This window comes from Crotalus tigris, unplaced genomic scaffold (genome assembly GCF_016545835.1).
Source record: "Crotalus tigris isolate CLP2741 ecotype Arizona unplaced genomic scaffold, ASM1654583v1 scf7180000018016.4438896, whole genome shotgun sequence".
NCBI classification, from domain to species: Eukaryota; Metazoa; Chordata; class Lepidosauria; order Squamata; family Viperidae; genus Crotalus; species Crotalus tigris.
The window spans coordinates 1365039-1389704 of record NW_024096778.1 but is presented as its reverse complement, the minus strand read 5'-3'; the positions used below and the strand labels follow the sequence as shown (position 1 = coordinate 1389704).

Genomic DNA, 24666 nt, shown 5'->3' with positions numbered 1-24666 from the left:
TCTGAGGCCGTAAATTCTCCCTGGCTGAAACCCTGCTTCAATTTTAGCCACAGGCCTTTTTCAGCCAGCCCTCAGAAATGAGAAAGAACCCTCTTGTCTGTGGCAGCTGGCTGCAAATACCCCATGATGCAAATGCTCCATGCCAAAATCCTGCTTGGATTTCGGCAGAGAGTTTTTTCAGTCAGCCCGTATAAACCAGAAGAAGTCTTCTTGCCAGGCAGCAGCAGTTTGCAACCTTCCCTGCTGTCTTCCTCATTGATTTTCTAGGGAAACTGGCATAGAAGATTGCAAATGGGATCACATGATCACAGGGTATAGGCAGCCATTTGTAGGTCCAAATGCTTTGCCAAGAATCCATATGGTAATCGTGTGATCACATGGGTATTACAATGACCATAACTTTGGGCACAAGTCATGAGTTCCTTTGTTCAGCACTGTCATAATTTTGAGAATTGTCCTCAAGTCATTGAGATAACATTGACTAAAAATTATCATTTAAGTCAAAAATGACATACTTTTAAGTAAACTGAGTATGCAGCCCTTCATTTTGGAGTGCCATGCACATCCACAGACCATCAGTCTACAATTTCAAACAAGAAGTGACAATTGTTCCAGGATAGCAGCTGCTGTGACAGAATCGTAGGGAAAAAAATCTTCAAAATGTTGCCCACCCCTATAAATAAATAAATGCTGGATTGTAGTAGTTAACTGAATACAGAGCTTAACTGAATACAATTTATATTGTGTTATTAACTCAGTCATGTCAAATACAAGGCCCAGGGACCAGATGCGGCCCGCAAAGTGGTTTCATGTGACCTGCGAAGCAATCCTGGAAACAGTGAGGGAATGGCCCCCGCTGCCTTGGCCCTGGCCCAGGCCAGCCAGGAGACAATGTACAATTTTGTGGTGGCCATCTATGCTGAAATGCATTCAATCTTAGCACCACAAGGCCGTCTGGAAACAGCGAGGAATCAGTCCCTGCCATATTGGCCCCGCCCCCTGGGTGCATGCTGGGGAGGTGTCACCCTTTGTGAGGAATGAAGAAATGGACCATGCCTTGGCACTTGCCCCAGTCCCACCCCCTTCTGCCAGAGACCCTCAGATCTGTCCCACTCCTGCCCAGGCCCCCACAGGCACTCTTGACGCGAATGATGTAGAGCTGGCCATGGCCACCTAGTAGGCCGCACCTACCCTGGCCACACCCATCTGGCCCCCCCAAGGGCAACCACAATGCTGATGTGGCCCTCAATGAATTTGACTTTGACACCCCTGTATTAACTATTAATACCTTTAGTACACCTAAAAAAATAAACAGATTTTACATACTGCACAATCTGTAACTCTTTTGTACAAATCAGATGGTATCTACAAACAAGCAATCTTGTTTGATAAATGGCAACTTTGATCAGATAAAAACTAATTTTCTAATCCACTTGTTTTATTTGGTTCTATAGCGTATTACTGGCAAATAAATAATCCCTTTCCCGGAATGTAATATTACATTTCTGTGAGCCAATCTTTCTGCTGATAACCTTACTGAATATTCTGTTACTTGTTTTAAATTTTATTAGATAAGTCAGTGGTGGCAAACCTATGGCACGGGTGCCAGAGGCGGCATTCAGAGCCCTCTCTGTGGGCACGCAAGCCGTCGTCCCATTCCTAGGCCTTCAGCTGAGTTTTATAAAACCTTTTTGCTTTAGGCCTCCACCGCCATGTGCAAAGAAATAAAAAGGTTCAATTAGTCAATTTCAACTTCTCACGGGGAAAAAAAAGATCTTGCAAAGTTGGAATTGATTGATTGAACTTTTTAGTCCCACCCAGTCTGCCATTACCACCACAGCCATGCCCACCCAATGGGCCACACCACCCGGCACCCGATGATGCATAAGTGGGTTTTGGGTTGCAGTTTGGGCACTCAGTCTCTAAAAGGTTCGCCATCACTGAGATAAGTAAATAACTCTGTGATCCATTGGGCCATTCTTGAGAAAAAGGTAATGTAGTCTTATGTGACTAGAATGAAGTCCAAATTTTTTTTAACTTCCATCCAGGGTCTTGTGATCATGTAAGAAGAATATATATCATAAATAAACAATTTTAGTGGAAAATGAACTTCAATAATAAGTCAATATTTATTTACATAAACTCAATGACCACAGTTGGACAAAAAAGCATTTGGATGGTAGCAACTTCCAACTTTCTCCTGGCTTCCCCACTGACTTTGGCAAGCTGGCAGGAAATCACAATCGTGACCATGGGGACATCGCAGCAACCAAAACTTTGTCAATAAAACTGTCATGGAAATTGCAAATCCACAAGAAAAATGGATCCCAGATTTTTTATGTATTCTTTAAGTTAGCAGATTTTAGGTACCTTGGTTCAAAAATTGTTATGGGATAATGCACCGTTTGAGCAAACATGAGGAAACAGACAAATCAATAAACATGATAGTTTTAGTAATTGATGGTATATATCTATGTACGCTTAGAGCTTTGGGTAATAAGAAATCTGAAATGTAGTGTTTGCTAATGTCTGTGGACTGTTGAAAAATGTCATGTTTGGAAGCATGCATGAATAATAAGTTTAATCTTGCTTGTCTAACTTTAACAAACTGCATGCGGAAATAATGGCACTTGAAAACTATTGATTCCATTGTAGAGCAGCTTACGTGCACAGCCTATGTTGTACAATTTAAAAACATAATTAGAGCTGCCCAAAATTTATACTCGCAACTTTGCTAAGTTTAAATTTGATAATTTTTTGTTAGTTGATTATGTTTTACTTATTGTACTATAGGATCTTTTTCTCAGTAGTAGGTATAACAGTATTACTACATTCCTCCAATGAAATATCCACACCTATCATATAAAGAAAGTGGTTCAATCTATAAGAAATATACTTTTATGGATCTCCGTCCATCCATCCAATTTATCTGACTGGCCATTTCACAGAAGGGTTCCCTAACATCAGTCAAGGCTCTAGTGTCAAGGCAGACAGTTAAGGATGGGAGCTACTATCAAGGGGAGGCAGTCACATATTTTCCTTTTCTTCCAATTCTTTATGATGTCTGGAATGTGTATTATTATTATTATTATTATTATTATTATCAGTATTAATATTACTGTGTATTTGGTCTTAATACTGCAGCTTGGGGAACTTTTCCAGGTATGGGGATTTCAGGGATTCCTGAAGTTTTCCTACTTACTTTTGTATCAAGAACTGATCGGTGCAAATATTCTCTTACCGGACGGGGGAGTGGGAAGGGACTTCAACACATGGAGTACATTCATACCTGCATCCAAAGACATGCAGCTGAACGTGTATCTTCATCTTAAGTAGCATGATACATATACCAAGGTGAGTGAAATAAAAATGCACATTTTGCTTCCACAGCCAGAAGCTGAGCTTTAAAGAACGGGTGCGGATGGCTAGCCCAAGAGGCCAAAGTATCAAGAACAGACAAGCTTCGGTTGGGGACAGAAGATCACCAAGTGCAGACATTACTGCAGAGGGCAGCCCAACAAAAGTGCAAAAGAGTTGGAGCTTCAATGACCGAACGCGCTTCCGGCCTTCACTGCGTTTGAAGAGTTCACAGCCTAAGCCAATTCCAGATAGTAAGACTTTTAAAATGCTAACTGTCTTGTTCATTACATTTATGTCCCTCTGTCAATTAAATCTCATCTCATAATGGTGAAGCCGCCAAACATTGGCCCTAGAATAGTAATGCTCCTTTTTGTAGATGAAAGGTACAAACCCCCAGCACGATACCAGGCAACCCACTTTTATGAAACATTTATTACAATAAGAAATTAATATGACACAAATTCGACTTGTTCTTCATCCCTTTATTACATTTTTAGACATTACACTGTAAACTGCAGGTCTACAAGTCCTTGACTTAACAATAGTTTATTTGATGACAGTTCGAAGTTACGACGGCCCTGCAAAAAGTGACCTATGACCATTTTTCACACTTACAACCGTTGCAGCATCCTCATAGTCACGTGATCAAAATTCAGACGCTCGGCAACCGACTCATATTTATGACAGTTGCAGTCAAGTGATCCCCTTTTGCAACCATCTGATAAGCAAAGTCAATGGGGAAGTCAGATTCACTTAACAACTGTGTTACTAAACTTAACAAGTGCAGTGATTCACATAACAAATGTGGCAAGAAAGATCATAGAATGGGGCAAAATTCATTTTAAAAATGTCTCATCAGAAACAGACATTTTGAGTTCAGTTATGATTGTAAGTTGGGGATAAGCTGTATGCCTTTCCACTACAATCTGTTTCCTTTCCAAAGTAATGCTTTCCAGAGCTAAGATCTAACCCCTCCGTATTCCTAGGTATATTTCCTGATTTTTTAAGTTGACCTTCATGCTATTTTCTTCTTCCTCACTTGCTTGTCGATTCCAGACCCAGGACTGCTGTTTTCTCTTATCCTGGTCTCACTTGCTAATGGTTAGCAAATTTCTACTTTTAGCAAACGGTCATCAGTTACAACTGTTACCTGGCCCTCTTGGTTTCCCTCTGGGTTTTCTGTTGCCCATAATAGTACTTATAAGTGGTCCTCAACATATGACCTTAATGGAGCCTGTTGTATGTCATGACAGTTGTAAAATAGGTCATGCACATGACTTGATTTTGCAACATTTTTTGCAACGGTCATTAAGCAAACGTAGAGTCTTAACGGCAAATCCATGGTTCACTACGGTTTTGCTGAAAAACAGAAGTGCTGACTTTTGGCAAAATCACTGTAAAAATGTAGCCACATGACTGGGAGATGTGCCAAACAGTCATATGGGGCCATGTACTGAGCTGCTGAAGTGAGTTCCCATAGCCATGGGGGGAGGGGGAGGGCAACCATTAGACTTTTGCAAGTGGGTCATAAGACCCCTTTTTTTAGGTAAGTTGTAACTTCAGAATGGCAGTTAAGAGCCATGGTGGTGCAGTGGTTAAAATGCAGTACTGCAGGCTAATTCTGCTGTCTGCCGACTGCCAGCAGTTTGGCACTTGATTCCCACTGGCTCAAGGTTGACTCAGCCCTCCATCCTTCTGAGGTGGGTAAAATGAGGACTCAGATTGTCGGGGGCCATATGCTGACTCTGTAAACTGCTTTGAGAGGGCTGTAAAGCACTGTGAAGCGGTTTATAAGTCTACGTGCTACGTATTGCTATTGCAATTCAGTCAAGGACTACCTGTACTGTCATCTCTTTTCTTTAACCTGATGCCATCTTCTCCCTGGCCTCTATAGTTCTGTGCAAGGCCCTCCCACAGCTCCTTTCCAACTGCCAATGCTGGCTCTCTTCTACCTTTCTGGGACTACCTCTTTCTTCAGCTGGTCTTGGATTCCCTATGGGCAGAAGAGAAGAAAACTGTCCACCTTCTCTTCCTGGCCCCCTTCTTCTCCAGATTCATGCTGCACTTTGCCACTGCATGCTTTACCATTGCTTTGTGGTTTTGATGCTAGTTGTTGTTATTCTTTCTGGCCTTGTCTTACACTTTTGGGGCTATTGCAGCTGGAGTAGTTCATCAGACCCTGTCCCATCTCTGCCATAAGCGCATGTACATGCACAAACCACTGCTGAGTTTATTTCACTTCATTTTGGTTTGCTTCTCTTCACTTCCAAAACAGTCCATTCTCAGGAGGTATCAGAGATCCCTTTTTAAAGGGTCTAGTCATCCTTACTAGGTGGGTGGGATCTTAAGAGACCAAAGATAAGAGGAAGGATATTCTTTCACACTCTTTCTGAAATTAATTGCTCTTACTAGGATCACAGAGTCCGCTATCTCCGCCTCTAATTTTTGCCTTCTCCCCACAAAACTGCTTTTTGCTCTACTCTCTGACGCCTTCTAACTATTAGCTAAGATATGTAGATAGTAATAATAATAATAATAATAATAGCTTAACTTCTAGTTTCATCCTCCTGCCTACGTGTAGCTTTAGTCCCCTGCTTCTCCTGAAAACTAGTTCACCAAAACCACGTGTCTGTTTTCAGTTTCCATTTTTTATTTACATCAGTGGTTCTCAACCTTTTTAATGCCGCGACCCCCAACTGATCATAAGTCGAGGACTACTCAACCAGTCGTAAGTCGAGGACTACTCAACTGGTGCAGCACCGTTCGCAGAATGGGACTTTTGGCGGGCTCAGCAGGGTCGAGACAGCCTGGACAATTCCTATTGGCTTTTGAAAGCCAATAGAATTAGACTCTATTCAAGAGAGTCTATTCTATTGGCTTTCAAAAGTCAATAGAATAAAAGGGAGTAGCACAGCTAAGGAAAAGGGGGAAAAAATGGCGGACTGTGTTGTTTGGCGACCCCAGTGAAATGGTCATTCGACCCCAAATGGGGTCCCGACCCACAGGTTGAGAACCACTGATTTACATCTTCTAGCAATCTCTTTCTCTCCCAGGTGTAATTTTCTTTTCCCATGTGATCTGCTTCCTTTAATATTTCCCAGCTAACTTATTCCTTTTGACTTGGCACAAAAGTTTTAATTCTTTAAGGGTGGGGCTGGGGAAAAAATTGCTGTGCGTGTCCAGGCATTCCCTACACAAACTCTTGGGAGTTAGATTTTAAACTGAACAGAAATGCCTTTATTTTTATCTTTGCTTGTTGCTGCAGGTATGTAGTCAATGAATTCTACCATGTTTGTATGTACTTGCACTTGAAGCCATTATAGATTCTCCTGTTTCCTTGCTCGGGCATCATTTTTCTAGGTTTAAAACACCCTTTTTGATTTGCATTGGCAAGAGACTCATGCTTACACTGCTGCCCGCCCAACATCAATGTACTTTCCTCCCAATTCTGAGATAATTTCTTCACTCCTGACAGAATGCAGAGATTTCTGAAATTCTTAGAGAATTATTATGCAGTTTTCTTTGAAGATCCTGTTTGCAATTAGGATTTCTACCCAAAGCACAGTAATTACTTGTATTCACTTGCCAACACACTTCACATAATTGTAGAATTGTACTGGACAACTGTTCTAAGACACTGAAATTTTCAGTGCATATAGCAGAAAGCCAACTTCCGCACAATCAGTTTGAAATCTAAGAAGACATAGAAGTGTACAGATTTATTTGGATTTACCTTCTAAATTCTTATACTTCATGATTGCTGTTACCAAAGTTGGCCTCAATTGAGTGTCTTTAAGAAAGTAAAGCCATAGAGGCAACTGTATAACCTATTTGAAGACCTAGCTAATAGCCTATGAATGGAACAGTTATTACTTGGTCATCAGTGTACATCAGGGGTCTTCAAACATGGCCCTTTTATGACTTGTGGACTTCAACTCCCAGAATTCCTCAGCCAAACACGCTGGCTGAAGAATTCTGGAAGTTGAAGTCCACAAGTCATAAAAGGGCCAAGTTTGAAGACCCCTGGTATACATCTTTAGATCAAGGTTTAAGAAAGGGTTTTGTTTCTTTAGTTCTAGGTTTTCTTAGGAGAAATTATGTTGGGGCCTCCAGTCCTATATCATAATCTATCATAGAAAGCTGCACTAGGTGAATTCTCACCTAGAAGCTTCCTCAGGGTTCAATCACATAAAGCCTCTGCATGTTGGAGATAGTTGTGATATTCCCAATGCACAGAAAGCAAAAACTCAGCCTCTTCTGTCATGTGATTATTTCAGATGTTATGAATAATCAGTTGGATGCTGCTTTGACATCTGTATGAAAAAATAAGCCGAAACATCTTTCCAATAAAAAGGAATTTAATTTAAAGTCAAATAACTTCTTCAGAATTATAGCTTATAACAAATATAAAAAGCTCACTTCAAAATCTTTTAAAAGATTTAAATATGATGAATCATTTGGAATTTTTTTATGCTTCGCAGTCTACTGTTGTAACAAATCATGAAGAGCTGATTATAAAAATAATCTGTAGAAGTCCATCATCTCAACCTTTTGTAATAATCAACTTCTTTCTAAATTGTTTTGAAAGGATTATAAATACATATCACTATCTCTGTTGGCATGGTCTTCTCATTCCTTATTCTAGCTGAATTTTTTTGAAGAAACTAGAATACTTAAATTACACTCTTTCATAATTATTTCTTTTGAGACTCTGTCATCCATTATTTTCCAGGACATATTTAAAAACATTGCACAAGAAATCAATTCAGTTGGTGTTGTTAGTTGGCCACATTTTCTATTAAAACATTGGAAAACTAAGATGTATCTTTCTTAGGCTCAAAGGTATTGAAAAGTGTGGGATATGGAACTGGCTAAAAAAATAAACACAGCATATAAAACTTCCAAATAAGTAATCTTCCCACCCACCCCATCCTGGTCCATAAGCAAAGCACTTTCACTTATCAGTTTTAACCCTATTAGAACAGATTATATTTGCAGCAATTTTGTCTTAAAAGTTGCAGTTTACAATAACTAAACTACACAATATTTGTCTTTAAATTCAAATATAAATACTGATTTACAGTGTAAACATACATATAAATGCAGGTCTAGGCAACAATTATATATCTGACCAGCTCAAAGTTGACTCAGCTGCAACTTCCCCACTCATATCTGTTATTTCTCCCCCTCCCCCCCCAGTCTAGGCTCCATTCAGTGCTCATCCTTTCTCCACAGGCTAGACAGTTAAGCAACTGTATACTTCAGATTACCACTTCACATTTATGGTGTTTCTTAACTTGGTATACATTAATTGTGACAATTGTCAGTTTACAAGATGAAAGTTCTGAACAAGTTTATATCTGCCTTTCACTATTAAGTGAAAAACAGACTATCAGTATATAGACACTTAGCAAGAAGTGATTGGACAGCCATTTGTCTGAAATGGTATAGGGTTTCCTGCCTGAGCAGGGGTTGGACTAGATCAGGGGTAGGCAACCTTGGCTCTTTTATGACTCATGGACTTCAACTCCCAGAATTCCTGAGCCAGCTGGCTCAGAAAATCTGGGAATTGAAGTCCACGAGTCATAAAAGAGCCAAGATTGCCTACCCCTGGACTAGACGACCTCCAAGGTCCTTCCAACTTTATTATTATTATTACTATTATTATTATTATTATTATTATTATTATTATTAGGCTCGTTCATACAAATGAAATGGTATATATTATAGGCTAATGATGGCGAACCTTTTAGAGACTGAGTGCCCAAACTGCAACCCAAAACCCACTTATGCATCATCGAGTGCCGAGTGGGTGTGGCCCATTGGGTGGGCATGGCTGCGGTAGTAACGGCAGACTGGGTGGGACTAAAAAGTTCAATCAATCAATTCCAACTTTGCAAGATCTCCCCCCCCCCCCGCAAGAAGTTGAAATTGATTGATTGATTGAACTTTTTTTTTTTTTGCACAGCTGAAGGCCTAGGGCGACAGCGTGCGTGCCCACAGAGAGGGCTGTGAGTGCTGCCTCTGGCACCCGTGCCATAGGTTTGCCGCCACTGTTATAGGCATTTTGGGCATCTACTAGATTCCATCACAGAAAGGCTTATCTATTGTCACATTGCTCATATTTGCCCTGGAACGAGCCTCCCTTATACACATGGAATCAGTAGCAGGAGAGAAAAACTGGTTTTCCTTGAGAACTTTTTTGCTCTGTAGTCACATCACGCGGTACAACACGCTTCCACTCACTTTTTGATGAATAGCTTCCAGAAAACCGGATTACAGAATGGAAAGGAGTTATGTAGGCGGACAATAATCTCTTCTGACTTTTGTTGAAAGCCTTTTACTAAGTATCTAAATTACCATGTAAATGTAAATTGCACTGCATCCTAGTGAGCATGCTGGCTCTAAGTATTAGTCATGTAGTTACTAAGCTGAGAACTATACTATGGAAAACTAAAGAAGAAATCATGGAAGGGATGCTCTTATCTCTCTTAATGGGACCTTAAAAAGTCACAAACCAACAAGCAGGCAACAACAATGTAGACCTTTTTATTATATATTTTTAAATAAAAATGCTTTATCAAGGAAGGCAGAATAAGCAAAAGCACAGGAGGAAGGCACTAATTGGGGTAAAAAAAATAAAGTACCTAGTACATAAATACTTCCTTGATTACTGGTTCTTCAATATAGGTACATAGTAAAACCTTTTACATTTACCTTGTTTGGGCTATCAAAAAATAAATTAAGTAATAGAAGGCAAGATAAAAATCTAATAAATACATTTCATTTATTTATTTATTATTTTGTTTTCATCCTGCCTTTATTACTTTATAGTAAATCAAGATGGTAAATATGCCTAATGCACCTTCCTCTCTTACTTTCCCCAACAGCAACCTATGAGGTAGGTTAGGCTGAGAAAGAGTGACTGGCCCAAAGTTTCATACTAAAATGTATGTCAAAATGTATGCATGAGTAAGTTCTATATTGCTATGGGTGCACATAAAATAATCTATCGCTTGGTGATAGTCGCATATTATGTTTCAGGATGTAAGCGACAAATGGAAAAGGCAGAGATGAAAAAGCCAGGAAAACTGTGCATTATTCTGAAGGAATGTAATTCAGGAGAGGGGGGGGGAAATCTTCTGTGAGGTGACCTGAATGAATGGATGGGAATGAGATGAGATAAAATGAAACGGCAAAAATGTGTCAGCTGTTTGGAGCTCCAAGAATGAATGAGAATGATGACTAATGAATATCTGCTTAGAAAAAGTCCCATTCTGAATGCATGTTTTAAGCTTAACTCTATCTATATCTGCGTACACATAACAAAATAATGAAAAGCATGATTTATTTTATTGATATCAGATTTTTCTCTCTGAGTATACTAGGAAGAAACTGTCAAAATCAGCTTGCAACTTTCCAGTGGTCAGAGTTGATAAAGTTTAATAATACTAAAAAGGTTTTTTTTTTATGTTTCCTGTTGTCTTACCCTTTTTGACCCTATCCCCTTATTATCTTTATAAAACTCAATAAAAATATTTATAAAAAATAATAATAATACTAAAAAAGTTTTAGTGGATATAAATCAGGTTGTAAGAAAGAAGGGCACCGCAAGGAAAAAGAATGAAATAGAATAGAATAGAATAGAATAGAATAGAATAGAATAGAATAGAATAGAATAGAATAGAATGTGTGAAGGACAGACCAACTTTTAATAAATTCAAAAGTACATAGCATTATTCATAAAAACAGAAGCATGTACACGATTAAGGGAAGACATGGAAACAGGGAAAGAGTAGGAGGGGAAAATAAGAGCCCTGTATGAAAAAAAAATTAGAATATTGATTAATTTTCGAAAGAATAAATGCAAAATAAAAATAAGAAAGAGATTATGGAACCTATTTGGAACCATGTGAAAATAACTATGTTAAAAAATGCCACTGAAGTATGTAAAATTATGCCGCAGAAAGTTTGGAAATGAAACTTGGTGGAATGTTGAAATGGCCTGAAACTGTGGATGAGAAAAAATGCATACAGGCACCAGACTGCTGTAAATGTGAGGACGAGGAAAAAGTGCTATCAATGTACCCAAAATGAACGTGCGAAGAATGTAGTCAAAGAATAAAGTATGCTTGGGATTAAAGTAGGCAAAGGAAATGCAGAAGGAAATTGATGTAAATTAAAATTGATTTGATTTAAAAGTAGATGAAGAGTGGTAAAGAGCAAGCATCCAGCAGATGAAAGGAATAAGGTATCACCTCTATAAAAATATGAAATGGTTTGGATTGAATGGATGCTTGAAGGGCTACGTAGAGATTTGTATCGGAATGGTAACTAAAGCCTGAATGAAAACAAATGCTATAAAAGTTAATATCTAGGATAAAATGAAGGCAAGGAAGTGATAAAGGATGTGAGAATGTTGAAAAAAAACTAGAGCAAGAAGATGAATTTGTGTCTCTTGGTAGAATGTTTACTAAAATGGGGAAAATGTACAGAGACTGCTTAAGGCAGGGGTCTTCAGACTTGGCCCTTTTATGACTTGTGGACTTCAGCTCCCAGAATTCCTCAGCCAGTGTGCTTGGCTGAGGAATTCTGGGAGTTGAAGTCCACAAGTCATAAAAGCGCCAAGTTTGAAGACTCCTGGCTTAAGGCATGCAAAAGCTGCCGGAAAGGAAGTGGCTAGGTCCTTTGCAAGGAGAAAACATTGGTTTGCAAATAAGAGCGTGCTTCTGCAAATGCCTACGAATAACAGCATGCTCCTATCCGCACATCTGTAACCATGGAAGGACTGATGATTTGTTCACTGACTGAGGACCATCGTGCCCACTGGATTTATCACTGCCACCGAGGGCCTCCTGGCCACTGAATGGGAATTACCAATTTTCTGACCTCTTGAATTATCTCTTACCAGCTCTCACTTTCCATCATGTATTGCCATACCACAAACACATCCAGATTATATCCATTCATGTTCTTTGAATAAATTGTAAGCAGGAGGCCTACAAATCAGATCAAGTGTGCTTTTTCCTGTCACTTAATTTATCTTGACAGGTGATTAACTTGGGCAAGTAAGTTTATGCAGTTTAGCATCACAGAGTAGGGAAAAGAAAGGAGCAGAAACAAAGCAGAGCATGGGGGAGAAAGTCTCTTAAATGTTCCTAGTGTACTCAGGCTGTATGCTATTGCCATCCATTCTCACCATCTGTTGCAAAGTCCCTTAGGACAGTGCTCAGTCAGTTTTCCAGAGACAGGATCGGATGAAAGATGGATAGTGAGAAAAGTAGGAACCAACAGATCAGTCTGTTCCTAGGAGGCAAAATCTTTTTTTTAATCTTTTTCTTCTCCATATTTTTTTTGGGGGGGGGGGCTGTCTCTCCTCTTTTAAAACTTAGTGTGATATCACATCTTGTCTCTGAGATAATCCCTCCCATTTATTTTTTTTATCCCACTTCTTCATGTGACAGATGGCATTGCCTCTTTTCTCATAATTTCTCTACTGCCTAAGTGTTTGTTTGTGATGAGTTACAGGCATTTTGTTTTGACATGTTCTAATCTGAAAAAGTACCAAACAGTGAATGAATAACAGAATAACAGAGTTGAAAGGGACCTTGGAGGTGTCCTAGTCCAATCCCCACTCACAACTTCTGAAGGCAAGCTGTTCCACTGATTAATTGTTCTGTCAGGAGATTTCTCCTTAATTCTAAGTTGGTTCTCTCCTTGATTAGTTTCCATCCATTGCTGCCTTCAGGTGCTTTGGAGAATAGGTTGACCCCCTCTTCATTGTGGCAATCCCTCAAATAATGGAACACTGCCATCATGTCACCCCTCATCCTTCTCTTCATTACACTAGACATATGCAATTCCAGCAACCGTTCTTAATATGTTTTAGCCCCCAATCCCCTAATCATCTTTGTTGCTCTGCTCTGAACTCTTTCTAAAGTCTCAACGTCTTTTCTATTGTGGTGACCAAAACTGGATGCAATATTCTATGTTTCGTCTTATCAAGGCATTACAAAGTGGTACTAAAACTTCATGTGATCTTGATTCTATCCCTCTGATAATGCAGTCTAGAACTGTCTTGGCTTTTTTGGCAGCTGTAAAAAAAAAAGACGAAAAAAGGGCAAATTATACTCTTCAAAGCCAAGCAGAAATTCATACTTAACGTATCTATTTTGGCCAAGAAAAGCTCCCTGGCATATCATACATCTATCAATCACTAACCATAGTACAATTCAACATGCATATCTCTCTGCCAAAACCTTTCATTTGGGAACAGGACATCTCAAGCACGCATTTGGCATGTTATGGTCATGCAATGTTTCAGAGAGCAGGGGGACATAAATGCAGCACCTGTCTGCAACTTTCTTACAGAGCAATCTCATATACCATCTGCAGTGGGCTTACAGGGAAATGAAGTTTTAGATCTTAATTAATGCTTGATTAATGCCAACATCTGGTAGCCCTTATAAAGCAAACAAGTAGATTGATAAAGTAATATTTCCGTATCTAGAGTGATATTTCTTAACTACCAATAATTTTGAAACACAGCATTAGGAAATGAAAGAACATTAATAGTTCCAAATTGTTGCCAAAATTAAACTGCAGAAGATATTACTGAAAATAAATAATGCATACATAAACTAAGTTAGGCAGATTTAATTTGTTCACCTGCAGGGAAGCTTTCTCCAACCTTGCAGCCTCTAGATATATTGGATTTCAGGCCCCATAATTCCTAATGACAGCTGAAATCTCATACATCTGGAAAACACCACATTGGAAAAAGCTATCTCATAAGATACTTTTTATCATGCAGTCCTGACTGTTTCTAGGTATATAATTATAAAAATTGGAGATTTTTTCTGTTAAATATTGGAGAATTTTCAAGTAGAAAATTTCCTAAATTCTATTCAAGAGATGCTTTCTATGTCTTACAAAAGCCCTGTAATTGCTATAAGAAACATCGAACAGAGTTTATAGACGGAACTCTGACAGTGGATACTAAATCCCAGACATAATATAAGGGTATTCATAGTGATGAAGGTATTGTTAAATACAAAGGGGATAATTCAATGAGCTCAATAGTCTCCATTTTTTGATAGTTTTAGAATTCTCCAGGGTATATCATAAATACATCTAATCTCGTATTACATAGAAAGCAGCACATCGTAACTTTTTTTTAATGGACGTTTCCGAGTCATAGCAGGGAAAATTTGTGAAAGGCTGCTCATTTGCTAGACAATTAGAGAAAAATATATTTATAAAACTCCAGAAGAGGAATTACATTTCCTTCAGCTGATTCATATTATTGTCACACCAAGTTTTTATCATTGAGACTGGAGAAACAAAATAGCTGTAAGCCTTATTCTCCTCTGAAAATCCAGGAGTGGTGAGGGCCTAAAAATTGGGTAGCCATGCTCTATTGCCAGTAAATCAATGCTATCAAGATGCTAGATCCAAATAATTACTTATGTCATTCTCTGGGTTCCAAGGTGGTATGTAAAGGAGGCTGAAAAGAGTGTTACAGGATTTTTCAGAAATCATTTCAATCTCTGCCTTATAAAAGCTGCCAGCAACAAGTTCTTCCCTGGCTCCGCTGGCATCTTGACTCTGATTCCCACGAAGATTATTTCTGCCAGGGTCTTCTTGGCCCTTCAACTTTGTGCTTCTTTGCCATTCAACTATTTCACAGCAGTAATAGTATTGAGGGTTCGTAGGCAGATCAGAGTGGGGCTATAGAGCTGAAAGAAGTAGCAAATACTCCTTCTGTTTCCTGCCAATCACGACAAGCAATCCTGCTTCCCAGGAAAAGCTACAAAAACAAAAGACAGCTGAAACACAACCATAACAGTTCTGATTCAGTAAACTACTAGGAGTAAATTGGGAGCTCATATATTCCCTTCCAGTTGTGCCCGTTGTTGCGGAATGGAAATTCACACTAAGCTGAATTTAGCAGTGCCATTAAGCTTGATTATGACCAACTAATCACCTTTGACTTTGGCTGTTTCTGTAACATTGTTTAAATGTGTACAATATTTATAATTTGTGCTAAGAATATAGGCTATGCTGTTATTTTCAGCCTGGAATGCTTGATTTTCTAAAAAAACACACTACATTCAAACACATGTGACAAAGCTCAATTCTTAAAAAAAATACAAATCATGATTCAAAAAGTAGGCTTCAAAGTATTACAAAAGTACATGTAGGTACTGTACATGCATATGGACTCCAATGAGCAGGGTTGCCCTTGGTTATTAATGTTCTTGCAGTCGTGTCTCTTCCTAGCCCCCAGGCTTCCTGTTCCTTCTCTGGGTACATTTTTAGATTTTAGATTTTTAAACCTTTAACATTTTAAAACCTTAATCAGGATACTGGCTGGCTACAAAAGCAAGGTCTTCTTTTAAGGCATCATCCATTTGTATGCCTACATAGTCCATATGCATCTTAGAAAGTAAACACACTGGAGGACAGCAACCCAGTGGTTTGTTTGGAAGGGTATTTAGTGCCCAATAATGAAGACAAAGATAAACAAAAGCTAAACTTTTCAGAGGATGAAATTCTTTTGAATCATACAGTCCATGAAATTTGACAATTGAACAATGTGACTGGATTTTCTGTGTCCCTACTATGGCCAAAACACTGATAGTGCAGCACTGGAAAGATAAATGTATAGCTCCATTTATTCAATGGATTGAAGACTCAGTTGTACTTGCCACCTATGAAAGGATTGCCTATAGACATAGATTTTGTATAGACAAGTATAATGAAATACAGGAGTCATTTATACAGAATACAGTAGGCTAAAAAAAAGATGGTCATATAAACGTCTTAGAAATATATATGTATTTGAATAATATTTGCATTAGACCAGGGTTCTCAACCTGTGGGTCGCGACCCCATTTGGGGTCGAATGACCATTTCACGGGGGTCGCCAAACAACGCAGTCCGCCATTTTTTTCCCCTTTTCCTTAGCTGTGCTACTCCCTTTTATTCTATTGGCTTTTGAAAGCCAATAGAATAGACTCTCTTGAATAGAGTCTAATTCTATTGGCTTTCAAAAGCCAATAGGAATTGTCCAGGCTGTCTCTGCCCTGCTGAGCCCGCCAAAAGTCCCATTCTGCAAACGGTGCTGCAGGTTGTCTGCAGCGAAGGTGAGCTGTCTGGAAGTTTCCACCCCTCCCTGCTGAGCAACTACTAAAAATGTAAGTAAAAGAGGGGCAGAGGTGGGAGGTGGGAGGCCAGCGGGCACAGGGAGGGTTGCTGGCGCGTGCGGGGCCCGGCGGGTGCTTTACCTCCCTTGGGCTGGGCCACCTGGTGGCCCAGCCGGTGATCAGCCTGCTCTGTTTCTGCTGCTTGCAAGCTACGCCTCGGCCGGCGCAGGGGGTGGCACCACACATGCGCGGCGCTCCCGGGCAGGGAAAGTCCTCGACTTATGACCGGTTGGGTAGTCCTCGACTTACGACCGGTTGGGTAGTCCTTGACTTACGACCGGTTGGGTAGTCCTCGACTTACGACTGGTTGGGGGTCGCGGCATTAAAAAGGTTGAGAACCACTGCATTAGACAAATACACATTGTCACTGTTCTTGTTATAATGACATATATTTTTCACATTTTTTTCATCTTTTGTTAAAGCAATTTTTGTGGGTTTTTTTTAATCTCTCTTATTTTTTTTGTATGTTATTATTAACAAGCAATAAAAATACGTTTTAAAAAGACAAAGGTAACCTTATGCAGTAAAGAGCTTCCCGAAGGCTGAAGCAGTTCCTAGTGCAGAACCTCATCCATATTCTGGCAAACAGTGGCCTTGCCCATTGTGGCAATCACTGTATGAATAGACTAATCTCTCCCATAGTATCACAGCCAGTTTGTTTTAATTGCCTGTAAGCATTTTCTCAAAATTCCAAATGTGCCTGCTGGCCTGAAAAGCTGTTTAATTATGCAATACAGTAGTTATGCAGCAAAACATCACAGGGATTCAAAATTTCAGCTTTGCTTTGTGCAAAGAGGACCTTTTTGATTAAGGTCTCTCTCTTTTCTAACAGCTTTTAATGGCTTTTCTTCTTGACTAGAACAGAATGGTGAGGCTTTAAAGATTTGTTTATGGATAAGATATGAGGAGAAAAAAGTGTTGTTATTTTTAGAGAAAGGGATAAACTGTGATATTATAATTCAGAGGAGATGAAGAGAAGATAAATTAATTTGTGGGGCACCGTTTGAAGGGATTAAATATTAATATTTTCAATTTGTTTTTTTCTAGCAGCTCTTAATGGATTTTTTTATTAAGTTTGAGGAAATTTTAAAGATTTATTTATAAATACTAAATATTACCTGGGAATAAAGTTTTAGATAAAATGACAAGGTGTTGTGTAAAATACAAGAAAGAACTATGAATGACTTGTTTAAAAGATGGATGGATGGATATTTCTGTTAGTTCTTAATGGACTTTTGCTGATTAAGATTGAAAAATGGGGTTTTATTGCCATTAGATAAAAAAATGAGATTATAGGATGAAAAGAGTTTTGGTTGCAATATTAGAGAATGTATTAAGTTTATAAAAGTTTATACTTGTCTTGATTAAGGGAAAGTTATTTTTTTTTTCTTTTCCTTTTGATATATTGTAATATATGAGTGGTAGGGAAATTGGTGGGGAAAATGGTTGCATTGTAATTCCAGAAAGTACTGGATGACATGGATTGTGTGGACCCATTCCAGTCAGGTTTCAGGCCATGGGAGAGAAACAGCATCTCTTGAGGGAAATGGGCAGTTTAGATAGATGATTGATAGATAGATAGATAGATAGATAGATAGATAGATAGATAGATAGATAGATAGATAGATAGATAGACAGACAAGGAAGGAAGGAAGGAAGGAAGGAAGGAAGGAAGGAAGGAAGGAAGGAAGGAAGGAAATTAAGTAAGGAAGTTGCACTTGTGGATAATCTTTGATGAAAGCAGGATGAGGTAGTGTATTCACCCTTGATCTCCTTGACCGCTCAGCAGCTATCCTTTTGAGTCGACTAAGGGGTTTGGGGCTGGGTGGGCCAATATTTGTCCTGGCTCAATCGCTTTTTCCAAGGGCCGGTCCCAATTGGTGTTGATAGGGAGTGAGCAATCCAGCCCATGGCCACTCCTTTGGGGAGTACCACAGGGCTCACACTCTCTGTTCCTTTTTAACATCTACATGAAACTGCTGGCCGAGATCGTCCAACACCATAGGATGAAGTATCAGCATACTGATGATACACAGTTTTAGACCTCCGTCCCCTGTGATCAGCCTCAGTGCCTGGAGGTTATAGGGCTCCGGATGGGGGACAACAGGCTTTAGCTGAATCCTGGCAAGACAGAGTAGCTGTGGGTGCAAAGAACCTCAGGATCCAGTTTATCATCTTTAGTTCTGGATGGGGTTGCACTACCCCAAACAAACCCGGTGTGCAACCTGTGGGTTCTCCTGCACTCATGATTACTGCCTAAGAACAGGTGGCAGTCATGGCTAGGAGGATCCTTGTGCAATTTTATTTTGTCTGCCATTTGCACTCTCAATGGATTGTAAGGACCTGTACATAGTCACTTATGCCCTTTTATTTCTCGGTTGGATTATTGTAATGTGCTCTACATGGGCCTACCCTTAAAGAGCATTCACAAACTGTAGCTGGTATAAAATGCAGAAATTCCTGTAACACCATTGTTGTGCAAGCCGCATTGGATACCAATTTGCTTCTGGGTCCAATTCAAGATGTTATTACCTTTAAAAGTCCTATATAGCAGGGCTTTTCAACATTTTCACCGATTGTATATATTCAAGTACCATTAGTCACTTAGCAAAAATTTGATGACCAAAAAAAAAAAAGGAAAAAAGTGATAAAATACTGGTAGTCCTGGACTTACAACAGTTTGCTTAGTGACTATTCAAAGCTACAATGGCACTGAAAAAAGTGACTTATGATCATTTTTCACACTTACGATCGTTGCAGCATCCCCAGGATCATGTGATTTACATTTGGATGCTTGGCAACTGATTCATGTTTATGATGGTCACAGTGTCCCAGGGTCATGTAATACCCTTTTGCAACCTTTTGACAAGCAAAGTCAATGGCCGGGGGGGCGTGGCCAGTTCAATGTCATTCAGATCAGGGGGCAGGCGGGGCTGTGGGGGTGATCCGGGGGTCTCCAGTGGAAGGGGTGGGATTGGGGTGGGCATCGGGGCATGATCCACCAGAGGAGCCTTGTCATCCCTCTTGGGCTGCGTGGGGGACTCTTAGATGGTGGCGCAGGCTGCCCAGAGCCCTGAACAGAGGGCAAGTGCCCAGCCTGGCCCTCAAGCTCCCAGGACACCAGGACACCACAGCCCAACAGTCCAGCCTCACTTGCCCAAGGGGGACCTGGCTGCGCTTACCTCCTTGAGGCTGCTGCTGCTGTGCTCACTCTCCTTGGCCAGGTTGCTCATGGTGAGTGCAGGAGGGCAAAGTGCATGGGTCAGAGGGAGACCCACTCCCTCTTCATGTGAGGAGACCCAGCTTTGTAACCAAAGCATCCTCAGCGACAGGATGGGAGACCACCAGGAGAGGCCAGGAGGAGGGGGCAAGGGGATGGCAAAAGGGCCGCTGGTGGCCAAGTAGTAAGGCAGAACTTCCTTCAGACCCTCCCTCCCTCTCTTTCCAATCTCCCACCTTCCTTCCTTCCTCCCTCCTTCCCTGCCTCTCTGCTTTTCATTTCCATCTCCTTCCTTCCTTCCTGTTTCCCTCCCTCCATCCTTCCCTGCCTCCCTTTTTCTTATTCCCATCTCCTTCCTTCCCTTCCTTCCTGTTTCCCTCCCTGCATCCTTCCCTGCCTCCCTCTTTCTCATTCCTATCTCCTCCCTTCCTTTCTATTTCCCTCCCTCCTTTTCTGCCTCCCTTTCTCATTCCCATCTCCTTCCTTCCACCCTCCATGCCTCACCTCCAGCCGATGGTGCCTTTTTTCATTCCTCGTGGAGGGTGACCCCTCCCATCTGTTTCTCCTGTTTTTCGCTGCCACCTATGCGCGCGCTTGGCACAGATGGCTGCCACAAAGTTTTAGATCTGCTCCCAGCCGGCCTGTTTCATCTCCTTTCCTCTTTCCCCCCTCCTCCTTCTTTTCCCTTCGGTGCAGCTCCAGCTGACTCCTCCTCCCAAGGCTGCATCTTTTTTCTCTCTCCCTCTCCTGGCAAAACTGCCTCTTTTTATAGCCTCTCCTGTCTCTGCCCTCCTCCTCCTTTCTCTTCTGGGTGAGCCAGAAGTGCCTATCCTGAGGCCTTTGTCTCGCCCCAGCAGCTCTGCAGCTCCTGAGGACTCTCTCATGGCAAGTCCTGCGCTGCGCCGCTTTAGCTTGTTCCCTCCCCCACTACACTTGGCAGGGTCACGTACCACCTGCCAGATGCCAATATACCACCGGTATATAGCATGGGTCCTGGGTATCTGAGGAGCAATTTCATCCCAATGGAACTAACCTGCCCCAGCTGAGCCAGGTCTGCTACAGAACCTATCTGCTAAGGAATTTCAGCAGACAGGGTCAAGAAGAAAAGTCTTTTCCACTGTGGTTCCAACCCTACCCTGTGGAACATTCTGCATTGTAGGTGAAAACTGTCCCTATCCTTTTGGCCTTCTCGAAGATTATTAGAACTTCCTCCAGCGCTCACTGCTGGAGGTAGTTGATGGGGTAAGACCTCATGCCTGGATTGTCCCTGCAACCAGTGGTGGGATTCAAATTTGTGAACAACCGGTTTTCTGTGTGGATGCCACTTCCGGAAGACAATTCTGGGCCTGGGCAACAAAAAAGTTAGCTACCGGTTCTGCTGAAGTGGTGCGAACTGGCTGAATCCCACCACTGCCTGCAACCATATTGTTTATAAAGAAACACTTTCATATTACATTAGTTCAGTTTCCCTTGCTGTATTTCCTATTCAACTGATGCAGTTATTAACTTCATAATATAGAATTGCATTCTATAGCTGTGCATACTGTTTATGTAATTTTTTTTCTCTTGAAGCTGATGCCAGTCTTGGTGCTGATGACATATATGATGAAAGAGGATGTCAGTGTGATGTATCAGTAGAAGATCTAACCCCAGCACTTAGAACAGTTATCCGAGCTATCAGGTAAGAAAAATGTACACTTAAGACATACTCCTATTGATCTCATTAGCATAGTCTAACACAGGGGTGTCAAACTCAATTTCATTGAGGGTCGCATCAGCATTGCGGTTGCCCTCGGGGGGCCAGGTGGGTGTGGCCAGGGTGGGTGCGGCCTACTGGGTGGGCATGGCCAGCTCTACATCATTCGCGTCAAGGGTGCCTGTGGGGGCCTGGGCATGAGTGGGACAGATCTGAGGGTCTCTGGCAGAAGGAGGTGGGACCAGGGCAAGCGCCAAGGCATGGTCCATGTCCTCATTCCTCACAAAGGGTAACACCTCCCCAGCATGCACCCAGGGGGCGGGGCCAACGTGGCAGGGGCTGATTCCTTGCTGTTTCCAGACGGCCTTGTGGAGCTAAGACTGAATGCATTTCAGCATAGATGGCCACCACAAAATTGTACATTGGCTCCCGGCTGGCCTGGGCCAGGGCCAAGGCAGTGGGGGCTGTTCCCTCACTGTTTCCAGGATTGCTTCACGGGCCACATGAAACCACTTCGCGGGCTGCATCCAGCCCTGGGCCTTGTGTTTGACATGTCTGGTCTAACACTACATGTAAGACTTTTCATAAACAGATAATATAACAAAAGAACTGAACGGGGTTGGACAAGATATGAGCTTTAAGTTCCCTTCCATTGCTAAGAATCTGTGATTATATAATGTACTGAACATCACTTACACATTGATGAGGAAACTGAATTTATTATATATCAGATCTGGGAACTTTTCAGCTTCCCAGGCCACATCCAGCCTGCAGGATACAGGTAGTCCTAAGCTTACAATCATTCATTTAGCAACCATTTGAAGTTGCAACAACACTGAAAACAAATGACTTACGACCGGTGCTCTCATAGCTTCCCTTGCATTCATCTGATTGAATGATTTAATATTTAAAATGAGTAAGAATAAAAGTTTTTAGATCGCTACATGTTTTTTCCCTCATGCTATAGACTGCATTCGTTCTTCAAGGTAAGAATGTTCATAGAAAAATTCATTAGGTTAATTGGGAAGGTCTTACCAACTATTTGGAGGGTTTACATAGGCATATTAATCATCAAAGCAATTACAGATGTTAATATCTCAAGTACTTTTTGCATGGTTGTCAGTCGAAGAAGAATTAGCATTCTTAACCAGTTTGGAATCTTGTTCAGTGTATACGGTATTATGAATGTAACCCCATTAGAATGAATTATTGTCAGCTTTTTAAATGCATAAAAGATATATGAATTACTGATTTGGGATAATATTCCTTCTATAGAATCATGAAATTTCATGTTGCCAAAAGGAAGTTTAAAGAAACTTTACGTCCCTATGATGTCAAAGATGTCATTGAACAGTATTCAGCAGGACACCTGGATATGCTGTATAGAATTAAAAGTCTTCAATCTCGGTAAGGGGACAAAAAGTCCTGTTATAAAAGAGTCTCATTGTATACATAATCTGAGTTATACAATTCAAGACATTTAATTTTTTGTGGTAGTTATATTTCTTCTGTTTTTTTAAATATTTCATTTTCATTTTTCATATGGTAGTCATATTTCATTCTGTTTATGTCCAGGATATGAGACCCCTAACATGCTATTTCAACTTCTTCCCTCAAGATGATGCTATAGGGCATTGCACGCCAAAACAACCAGGCACAAATACAGTTTTTTCCCCATGCCATCACTCTGCTAAACAACTAATTCCCACAATACTGTCTTATGCCCTGGGATGTCAAACCATTTAGTAGGGCTGTATTACTATTACTATTATCTTTCTCATCTTTCTTATTACCTATTTCCTTAGCTTCTTATGACTATAACTTTGTTGTTTGTATCTCATACTTTTATTTAGTATCCTATTATGATTTATGGTGATTATTTAGTATCCTATGACTATCACTGAGTGCTGTATCTTATGATTTATTATTGTATTTTATGATTATGATTTATCACGTTGCTTGTATGTACACTGAGAGCTTATGCACCAGAGACAAATTCCTTATGTGTCCAATCACAATTGGCCAATAAAGAATTCTATTCTATTCTATTCTATTCTATTCTATTCTATTCTATTCTATTCTATTCCATTCCATTCCACTCCACTCCATTCCATTCCACTCCACTCCACTCCACTCTCCATTCCACTTCATTCCATTCTTTTTCCTTGCTGTGCCCTTCTTTCCTACAACCTGATTTATATCCACTAAAACCTTTTTAGTATTATTAAACTTTATCAACTCTGACCATTGGAAAGTTGCAAGCTGATTTTGACAGTTTCTTCCTAGTATACACAGAGAGAAAAATCTGACATCAACAATTCGTCTGTAACAGAATATTGTATCTGACAGAAACAAACACATTTGTTAGTCTTGATCACATTTAGTTAAACTATTTAAATTACATACATATATTTAGAAATGATCACAATGGAAAGTATTAAAATAGTCATGTTAATGTCTGCCCTCAATAAAAATCTAAGTATGTTTGCCCAATAATTAAAATATATTTTACTTAGGCCCCAAAGTATTGCCTTTTGAAGCCTTTTATGCATATTTCTATATCTAATTATCTTGCAGGGTTGATCAGATTCTTGGAAGGGGACAAATTACCACTGATAAAAAAAATCGAGAGAAAAATACTGTAGAGAATGAGACAACTGATGACCTTAGCATGTTAGGGCGCGTAGTCAAGGTGGAAAAACAGGTAAAGAGCATGAGGCTTCTTTAGGTACTGAACAACAAATTCAGGAATAAAATTCATTGTTAATATTTGCTAGCTAATTTCCATTTCTTCATGCAATAATACGACTGTACAAAATTATTTTATTGAACTCAAAAATGTCCATGGTATTTTGCACAATTTTATCACTGTACTATTATTTTATGGAATATACAGAGAATATTCATGCAATTTATATCCTACGTGATTCATAGAGACATCTCATGAATTTGCATGATTTTAGTATAATTTATTAATGGTCAATTGGAATGAATGACAACTTGAACCATATGCTTTTCATTAAAATTACCGATTGTAAAAAAAATGTAATGATTGAACAACATTCAATTTTTTTCTTTGCAATATACTATTTTGTAATTTGTAATTTCGATGAAGTCTCATTCGTCATCTTCAGGCTGGTGTTTTCAGCTTCGTGCTCCTAGAAGCATTGCTTATATATATT

At 40.1% G+C, this 24666-nt stretch overlaps 1 protein-coding gene across 4 annotated transcripts in view; it reads left to right on the top strand.

The window, feature by feature from the left end:
- The window catches only part of KCNQ5 (potassium voltage-gated channel subfamily Q member 5), a 330024-nt gene that overhangs the window by 299472 nt on the left and 5886 nt on the right, over window positions 1-24666 (top strand). For 3 of the 4 annotated variants that reach the window (XM_039346645.1, XM_039346643.1, XM_039346642.1), the window contains 4 exons: window positions 3391-3611; window positions 21361-21469; window positions 22760-22891; window positions 24062-24188. In XM_039346645.1, coding sequence (XP_039202579.1) covers window positions 3391-3611; window positions 21361-21469; window positions 22760-22891; window positions 24062-24188 — 589 coding nt within the window. Of the gene's footprint in view, window positions 1-3144; window positions 3163-3390; window positions 3612-21360; window positions 21470-22759; window positions 22892-24061; window positions 24189-24666 lie in introns of all 4 variants that reach the window. The other variant, XM_039346644.1, reaches the window with a different exon arrangement.